General features: G+C 38.6%; 1 protein-coding gene across 1 annotated transcript; it reads left to right on the top strand.

The window, feature by feature from the left end:
* Positions 1 to 1220: 1220 nt before the first annotated feature.
* Positions 1221 to 2434, top strand: LOC141619028 (protein FAR1-RELATED SEQUENCE 5-like). Its single transcript, XM_074436065.1, has 2 exons — positions 1221 to 1958; positions 2321 to 2434. Exons 1-2 carry the CDS (start codon positions 1221 to 1223, stop codon positions 2432 to 2434), a joined length of 852 nt encoding a protein of 283 aa, XP_074292166.1.
* The last annotated feature ends 7706 nt before the right edge of the window (positions 2435 to 10140 follow it).

Genomic DNA, 10140 nt, shown 5'->3' with positions numbered 1-10140 from the left:
TGTCGCTGATTATTCGCTATTGTAATTTCATTATTCCGTTGCTTTTCAGTTTTTTAGGTTAATCGATTTTATGTTTGCTTCAATTTTAATGACATTCGTTCACTTCTACTTCAATTTGATGGTCTCCTTTCCTTTGATTATTCTCGTATTTGCTTTTCTCTTAAATATTAAGTGCAATCTCCTTGTATTTGTTGTTTTTCCTATCGAATTTTAATATTTGCGTTCTCCTCTGCTTCTGCTTACAATCGCAGTTGCTTTATCGTCACATTCCGTCAATTTTGATTATATTTGTCTTTATTCTGTTGCTTTTCAGTTTTTAGGTTAATCGATTTTCTGTTTGCTTCAATTTTAATGAAATCCGTTCACTTCTACTTCAATTTACGGTCTCCTTTCCTTTGATTATACTCGTAGTTGCTTTTGTCTTAAATATTAGGTCCAATATCCTTGTATTTGTTGATTTTCTCGTTCAATTTCGGTCAAATTTCATTATATTTGACCTCTTTTCCTGTCTTGTATATTCCTGTTCCCCTGTCGTATATTCCTGTTCTCGCTGTCAATGCTTACAGTGCTCGACTTGTTACAATATCAATGTTACAGTAACACAATCACATATATTCATTTCCATTGCACATATAACATATGTTGTACCACTTCGGATGTCCTCTTGTTCTCTTTGTTACTTCAATGTACTTTAGTATCTTGTTCTAAATTGTAGTCCACCTCTTCGCATATTTCTGTTCTCCCCCGTCAATCCTTATGTCGCTACATTGTCATAGTACTAGTATTATCAGTAACAATGTTACTCTTTGTAATACCACCGTTGTATTTCAGGTCACTAATACTCGTATTTTCCTTTTTGTATTACAAACTCAAGTAATCTTCACACTCAACCCCATTCTACGCCAATTGTCCAAGAGCAACCCAATCCTCAACCAAATAATCAGCTTGTTCTGTCTCACACGCCTAATGGAGGTGAGCGCTGGATGCGTGTGGTTGAGCACAAGTTTAGACATACCATTGGTGCAGTTTTCGCCTCCCTTGAGGCTGGAATCAAGTTCTACGAGGTTTATGCTCGGGCATGTGGATTTACCCCTCGGAAGCACAAGATTTAAAAACACTACGAGGTGGTGTTGCACACCAAAAATTCGTAGTCCGCAAATCGTCAAGGGTTCAGGGAATCTAAACCAAAAAGCGTCCCCGGAACCAAGGATGATGAGAATATGGGTGATGGTTCGTCCACATCTAGTACAGTTACACGACGAGTTAAAATCACAAGAATTGGATGCCGAGCGTACGTCAGATTTGCCCTTCTACATGGCCTTGATGGCCCAGCTATGATTGACGAGTTTTCTGAAGTCCACAATCATCGTCTCACCTCTGTCTGTAACAGAGATCTCGATAAGATTTCACGATCCCTTGATATGTTCCAGAAGACGCTTATCTTGGACAACTCCAAGTTGAATATTGGCGCTGGATTGACCTTTAGACAGGTTAAGGAACTTGTCAATGAGTATGAAAATATCGGTGCTACATTGATAGATTTTAAGAACTTTCAAAGAGATATCAAGTGCTACATTGGGTTAAGAGATGCTGACCTCTTCATCGATCGACTCGAGAAACTCAAAGCGACCCAAACCCAGTTCTACTTCGCCTATGATGTTGATCCGCAAAATCGTCTAACAAAGTTCTTTTGGGCTGATGCTACATGTATTAGAAACTACTCATTCTTTGGGGATGCTGTGAGCTTCAACCCTACTTACGGAACCAACAAGTATGATATGGTTTTTACACCATTCACAGGTGTTAATCACCACAGAAAGTCGGTGTTGTTTGCCGGTTGTCTCCTGTTAGACGAGGATGACATCTCCTTCCAATGGACCTTTCAGCATTTATTGACTGCCATGGGACAAAAAGAGCCGCAGTTCATGATCACGGATCAATGCCCTGGCATAAAGAAGGTAATAGTGTGACAATGTTACTGTAACAGAGTTACTTAAATTTATTGTACCACAACATTCTGACTCCAACTACCACTGTCCCATCTCTTCCTCTTTTACAAGGTTATTCAATAACAATGTTATCAGAACTAAATTACTAACATATAATTTACTCACTTGCTCTTTCCCTATCACTTGGTCAATATCACGTTCGACTTGTTTGTTTCATTATGATCGGCGTACAACAGGCTTTCCCTTCTGTTTTCAAGACAGCTAGGCATCGTTATTGTATGTGGCATATTACACAAAAGATCACGGACAAAGTTGGTTCAGCACTCTGCAGAGACACGGACTTCCTTGCTCGCTTCAACGCTAATGTTTAGGACCCTGATATGGAGCCGTCGGAGTTCGAAGAGAAGTGGCAGAAGGTCATTTCAGATTTCGAGCTGGAAGATAAGGATTGGTTGACTACAATGTTCGACGACGGACACCATTGATTCCCGCCTACCATCGTGACCTTGGCTTGGGCTGCATATTAAGAACAACACACAATGATCAGAAAGTACAAATTCGTTTTTCAAGCGCTATGAGAATCACTTTGGTACACTGGTCGAATTTTGGATGAGGTAAACAACTCTTTTTCATTCCTTACGATTGCCGGAACAGTGTATGTTACAATACCATTGTTTCATTGTTACATAAATAATTTGTTGCCGAATCCTTGTTGCATTAAAACCAGGTTCCAAACTGCTATGGACCAGCAGCGCTATACACGAAGGTGCGATGATTATAACAACGACCACTCATTCCCCGAGCTTAAGACAAATTACCTATAGAAAAGCATGGCGCTATTATATACACACATGCTGTGTTCAAGGTGTTTCAAGAAGAAGTAATGGATGCCGATTCATGTGGTGTTAATGACTTTGAGAAGGAGGAGCATGTGCGCATAATTCATGTAATCGATCTTTGAGACAGACGAAATTTTCAAGGTGAGGTTGGACCTTAGAAGCACGATGCGGATGCGAGTGTAAACTGTTCGAATGAATTGGATTACTCTGCGCAGCATATTGTGTGGGTGTACAAGGGCAAAGGAATTGGGCGAATACCAAACAAGTACATTGTAGATCGTTGGCTAAATAACACACACGCAGCGAACAAGTTTGATTCGAAAACATTATTACAAAGGTGATGTTTTGACTTGTTCTTTGTAATTGTTTTACTGATAACATTGTAACCATAATTTCTTATAGTAACATTGTCACCATGATAAACAAGAACTGCTTTGTTTTACTTCCGGACTTGATTCGAATGGGAATGTCACCGAGGATTCATATATGGCTACGTCTGATAACAGTCATTTGTGCAACATATGGTCAGAGTTCCGTCAGATAGTTGGTGTTCTCAAAACTTTACCTGCTGAACACACGCAAGAGTTAGCATCCCTCCTAGTTGAGTTCCGGTAGAAGTTATGTATTGAACCGCTTACAAAAGACTAAGAGATGGAGATCTTTGTTGGGGTGCGGCTCGACGTCCGAAGTCACTATCCACCCTCCCAACAAGCACGCAACAAGGGCAGCGGAAAAAGATTGAAGTCAGCTAACAACAGGCCATTGAAAAAGCAGCCAAGCCAAAGAGGCTATGTGCATACTGCAAAGAAAGAGTTACCCACGAGAGGAGAACATGCCCTCTTCGCATAGCTGATGTAGCTGCTGAGAAAGCAGCTAAAAAGAATAAAGTTTGATCTTTGTTATGATGTTACAAGAAACATTGTGACCTTAGCAATAATTAGTAGGATTTTGTGTTCTTTGTGACAATAATATGTCACAAAAAAATAAAAACTAGAATTGTGTGTTGCGTGGTAATAACATGTCACAATAAAAAGTCATTCGATTTTCCTACATCATAGTTAACATTTTATACAAAGACTTACAACATTTTATACAGCAATAAATATTGTTTTAGGACCATTTTCCGTCCGTTTTAGGAGCATATTTCCTAAGTTTTACAAGAATAGATGTTATACGATTTGTTATACGATTTGTTTTGTTTAAGGAAAAGGGTTTAGGGTTGGATTAGGCGGCTCCGCGCCGCCTAATCCAACCCTAAACCCTTTTCCGTCCCGTTTTAGGAGCGGTTTTCCCCAAATTTAAATCCTGTCATACGTTTTAGGAGCGTTTTTCCCCAAATTTAAACCCCGTCAACGACAGGGTATCACCCGTCCTTCCCTAGGGTTTAGTTTTGGTTTTACTGTAACACTGTTGTACTACGAACAACCTTTGTTTAAGGAAAAGGGTTTAGGGTTGGATTAGGCGGCTCATGACGGTTCCGCCTAATCCAACCCTAAACCCTTTTCCGTCCCGTTTTAGGAGCGTTTTTCCCCAAATTTAAATCCCGTCCACGACAGGGTATCACCCGTCCGTCCCTAGGGTTTAGTTTTGGTTTTTTTGCACCACGATTTTTTAAGGAAAAGGGTTTAGGGTTGGATTAGGCGGCTCCGCGAACGGGTGCCGCCTAATCCAACCCTAAACCCTTTTTCGTCCCGTTTTAGGAGCGTTTTTCCCCAAATTTAAATCCCGTCCACGACAGGTATCACCCGTCCTTCCCTAGGGTTTAGTTTTGGTTTTACTCTTTGTAACACATCTTTGTTGTACTACAAACAACCTTTGTTTAAGGAAAAGGGTTTAGGGTTGGATTAGGCGGCTCCGCGAATCGGTTCCGCCTAATCCAACCCTAAACCTTTTTCCGTCCCGTTTAGGAGCGTTTTTCCCCAAATTTAAATCCCGTCCACGACGATGTATCACCCGTCCTTCCCTAGGGTTTAGTTTTGGTTTTTTTGCACCACGATTTTTAAGGAAAAGGGTTTAGGGTTGGATTAGGCGGCTCCGCGAAGCGGTGCCGCCTAATCCAACCCTAAACCCTTTTCCGTCCCGTTTTAGGAGCGTTTTTCTCCAAATTTAAATCCCGTCCACGACAGGGTATCACCCGTCCTTCCCTAGGGTTTAGTTTTGGTTTTACTGTAACACTGTTGTACTACGAACAACCTTTGTTTAAGGAAAAGGGTTTAGGGTTGGATTAGGCGGCTCCGCGAAGCGATGCCGCCTAATCCAACCCTAAACCCTTTTTCGTCCCGTTTTAGGAGCGTTTTCCCCAAATTTAAATCCGTCCCACGACAGTATCACCCGTCCTTCCCTTGGGTTTAGTTTTGGTTTTTTTGCACCACGACTTTTTAAGGAAAAGGGTTTAGGGTTGGATTAGGCGGCTCCGCGGCGGTGCCGCCTAATCCAACCCTAAACCCTTTTCCGTCCCGTTTAGGAAGCGTTTTTCCCCAAATTTAAATCACGTCCACGACAGAGTATCACCCGTCCTTCCCTAGGGTTTAGTTTTTGTTTTTTTTTTGCACCACGATTTTTTTTTAGGCAAAGGGTTTAGGGTTGGATTAGGCGGCTCGCCTCGCGGAGCCGCCTAATCCAACCCTAAACCCTTTTCCATCCCGTTTTAGGAGCGTTTTTCCCCAAATTTAAATCCTGTCGTACGTTTTAGGAGCGTTTTTCCCCAAATTTAAATCCCGTCCACGACAGGGTATCACTCGTCCTTCCCTAGGGTTTAGTTTTGATTTTTTGCAGCACGATTTTTTAAGGAAAAGGGTTTAGGGTTGGATTAGGCGGCTCCGCGAAGCGGTGCCGCCTAATCCAACCCTAAACCCTTTTCCGTCCCGTTTTAGGAGCGTTTTTCCCCAAATTTAAATCCCGTCCACGACAGGGTATCACCCGTCCTTCCCTAGTGTTTAGTTTTGGTTTTTTCTTTATAACAGTGTTGTACTACGAACAACCTTTGTTTAAGGAAAAGGGTTTAGGGTTGGATTAGGCGGCTCCGCGAAGCGGTGCCGCCTAATCCAACCCTAAACCCCTTTCCGTCCCGTTTTAGGAGCGTTTTTCCCCAAATTTAAATCCTATCGTATGTTCTAGGAGTGTTTTTCCCCAAATTTAAATCTTGTTGTATGTTTTAGGAGTGTTTTCCCCAAATTTAAATCCCGTCCACGACAGGTTATCTCTCGTCCTTCCCTAGGGTGTAGTTTGGTTTTACTGTAACAGTGTTGTACTACGAACAACCTTTGTTTACGGAAAAGGGTTTAGAGCGTTTTTTGACAATTTTAAACATAGTTACATAATCGTTGTTCAATTTAATATACCACAATTCTAATAGTAAATTGGACAATTAACCGAATTAAGATTTCATTCATTAAATACAAGTGTTACAAACACTGATTAAAAACGAAATACTTACAAACAAAAGAATATAGTTAACTTAAATATAAGTCACATTACAGAAGCATAAACTGTAATAAAGAAAGAAATATTAAATCTTTTACTTCCTTCTTAGTCGTTTATTCACAGGAGGAGAATGAACGCTGCTTTCGCCCTCTAGCAACTCCTTTTTCAGATTATTCCTGTAACCTTCCATCTCTTCAATAGCTTTGACAACAAGAGGCCACTTCCTGTTAATCGAAGGGTTGAGTTTAGCATATGACTCCCTAAGAGCTGTAACACCAAGGAGAAATTGACGGTCTAAATCAGTTTGAGTGTATTTCTTCAGCTTATTTTCTTCTAGCTGTTTCCCAATACACTTGTTTTCCGCCATCAGAAACTTGAGATGAGCTTTAGCATTGTTCAAGTCATTTTCAAGCACTTGTACTCGTTCTAGCATTTCTATTACCTTACTATCAGATGATATAACCTGCTCTAGTAATGAATCTCTATGCCTTGTCATTTCTTCCAGTTCAAACTTGGTGTCTTCTAGTTTCCTTTGAATTCGTTCCATTTTTCTCTTGCTGCAACAAAAAAAAAAAAAAAAAAAAAAAAAACTGTTTTCCCTAGATTAGAGAAAACAAAATCTATTTATAAACAAACATAAACTGTTTTCCCTCAATTAGATCAAGGTAGTCATATAATAAATGAAATTTTAGCAACAGTTGTAATAATAAACCATCCATAATCTTTATAGATATTTAATATTACAAAAGATTAAAAAAAATTAGACATGAAAAACCTTTGAATTTGTCTTGGCTTATTTTTTTGTTTAGAAAATGAAGTGTAAATGTGGAATGAAAATGAGATTATTTATAGATAATTGAAAAAAACAAAACAGTTGTAAAAAAAATAAAAAAAATAACTGCCTTGAAAAATGTCACTTTGAACAAAGTGAAAAACTGTTTTAGAAAGATAATTGCTGCAGATTGTAGAATTCAAAGCGTCAAAACCGTCTGTTACAGTAACATAATTGTGTTTTTTTAAAATGAGATTATTTATAGATAATTGTGAAAAACAAAACAGTTATTTTTTTAAAAAAAAAAATTAACTGCTTTAAAAACCACTTTTATTAACTGCTTTGAAAACTGTTTTTAAATGATGATTGATGTTAACCACGTGCATGTTCCCCATAATTAAGTCCAGTTATAAATGCTGCACAGAGTGGAGAATTCAAAGCGTCAAAATCTTTTATTATAATTTTCATTTATTACTATCACAGTATTACAGTAACATTATTTTCATTTTGTCTCGACTTTTTTTGTTTTAAAAAAAACACTAACATTTTAAAAACTGTTTTCAAAATTAAATGCTTTAAAAAAACAGTTAATTTTAGAATTCGAAAAGACAAAATAAGACATGAAATTTATCCAACCCATGTTTCGTTTTCCCTATGAAGTGCAGTTATAACAGCTGCAAGAGTGAAGAATTCAAAACGTCAAATTATGTTTTCTCTTTTCACTTTTGCAAATCACACACTTTATTCTGAAACATAGTTAATGAATTACTGCATATAATAAGTTATCACATCAAGAAACAAACTTATTTGTAATATATTCCAAAATATTCCAAAATATGTTCCACTTTGTCTGATGACACCACTATTACGTTGTTAAAGTAACATTGTTTTAGAGTACATCACTTGATTTTCACTTTAAAACGAAGTACAGGCATTTCGGTGTTGAGTGGCTTCGGTTCATTCTCGATCGGTGGTTCTTTGTCTGACAATTCATCTTCCGTTCCCTTCCCTTTGAGCATTCTAGCGGCTTCCCTCCTTGCGCCTATATCGAGCCGATTGTTTTCTTTGATTTTTGAAGATTTCAACAGCGTCCAACAATTCAGCCCGTATTTTGTTGATGTCAGCCATGAGCAAACATGCAGCAATTTGGGAAGCACATGCCCGCCGATAAAATGTGTTGTTGAGCAAAGAAGACTTGTTTGCATATCCCAAAAAATTGGAGACGGCTATCATAGTGATACAGTGACTCTTCAAATACGGAAGCCCGTTTACGCCATTTAAACCACATTTACCACGGATAGCGGAGCATTTCGATTTACCCTCACGTCGCCCTTTGTGTCCAGGTAGTCACTCATGCAACCGGCACAAAATGTAACATTAATTTCCTTTTACTATCAATTAAGAAATCGAGTAGTCAACAATGTTACAATAGGTGTAAAAGTAACATCAAACAACATAAAAATGTTACGATATAGGTATTATCTTGTAACATCGAAATCGAAATCAAATCGTAAACATACAATTTGACAACTCGGGGGACTTATCACGCTTTGCCATTGCAATGTCGTAAGTGAATGAAGACTCCCGATTAGCATACGATTGGTCATCGATCACACTAATCTCTTTGTTGAGGAAATTAATACACACACAGAAATAGTGATAGCCAGCCAAACAAGGTATAAAAATAAGTTCGGCATCAAGTCTGTCATTTGCCTTGCTCGCGTTGATGAAATTATCCCAAATTTCAAACAACTCGTTCTTTATATCGATCGTTCACTATCCTCCTTCATCACAAACCGAGAGCATGCTTTGTAGTTTTAAAAAAAAAATGTAAGGGTTAGATTTCCCTTGTAAAAGAATCATATGTTATTGAACAGAAGGAGACATTTAACACCGATGCAACTTACCATGTGACCTAGTCCTAAGTAAAGTATGGTTGGCCCTCCTACCCTTGTGCCTCTTTTGTTGTTCTCGACATAATTCAAGAGTAGAGACCAGCATTCAAACACCATCCAATTTGTGTGACTCCTAGGACGTAGTGAGAGTATATCAGCTCTTGTCAACCTCCTGTTGTCTCAAAACGCAGCCAGGATCTCACTTTATGAGAACCATAAGAGTCAGATTACTCAAGAGTTTTCGCAGAAACAGTGTAACATAAACAGTGTTTAAAAAACACTTTTACAGAAACAGTGTAACAATAACACTTTTACAGTAACAACAAGTATTTTACCTTTTCTGGAAGTCGATATCATCCATAAACGCATAATCAAGAACGTGCCTTCTCAGATTAGTTGTACTGGACAGCAGTTTTTGATTTGCTCTCATAAATTCAGAGACTAGGAATATATCACCGTCGATTTCACCGTGACCTAGAGAACATCCCATAGCATCATCTTTATTAAATTTAAATATTATCTCCTCATCTTCACCAATTGCTCTAGGAGAACGCTTGTAAGCAACCGACTTCACCCTCGGTTGTTTGGGCTCTTGCTCCTTTTGTTTTTCCTGTGGCTTCTTTGTTTTTTCCTCTTCCTTTTTTTCCTTCTTCTCTTCCAGCCTTCTTTTTTGCAGCAGCTTTTCCTTCAGCTGTTCCCTTTCATTCCTGAATTTTGATATCCTCCCTTGCACCTCTTTTCGTACTTGATTCAAGTCGCTAAGAACAAGTATTGCACATATTTCAGCACGGTACAACATTCTTTTCCGTTCATCCCCCAGCTTAGAGTCAAAAATCTTCCTCGTGTAGAAAGCCATGTGCATCATCATGAAAACCCCACAATCCACATTTTTTGCAATGCTCTGCCATTTAAATTTCACACTCTGCAGTGGGAAACTTTCCACTTTTAAGCCTTTTGCAATTTGCATTTCTGACAACATTTTCCCCATGATATTTGCCTGCACAAAAAGTAATACTGTTACTGTATCTATGTTACTGTAACAATGATTTCCAAAATTTTTAATGGATATTTAAAAGTATAACATTGTTACTGTAAGTAGAGAAACTTACCGCAATTCTTGCCATTTTTGCTTTTCAGGATCTGGCATATAAGGGTTTGTTGACTAGGTAGTCAACGGTTTGCGACATGAAATTTATGCAAGCACAGAAAAAGTGGTCCTCCAGAATGAGTGGAATGAATATCTGCAATTAAGCAGATATATA

This window comes from Silene latifolia, chromosome X (genome assembly GCF_048544455.1).
Source record: "Silene latifolia isolate original U9 population chromosome X, ASM4854445v1, whole genome shotgun sequence".
Taxonomy (NCBI): Eukaryota; Viridiplantae; Streptophyta; class Magnoliopsida; order Caryophyllales; family Caryophyllaceae; genus Silene; species Silene latifolia.
This window is presented reverse-complemented; position numbering and strand designations above follow the sequence as displayed.

What these genes read in the sequence shown, in the direction of transcription:
- LOC141619028 (XM_074436065.1), top strand. Translation starts at nt 1,221, where the DNA reads ATGGGTGATGGTTCGTCCACATCTAGTACAGTTACACGACGAGTTAAA. An exon ending in AATGCCCTGGCATAAAGAAG is followed by an intron (nt 1,959 to 2,320) that starts GTAATAGTGTGA and finishes GCTAATGTTTAG; the next exon opens with GACCCTGATATGGAGCCGTC.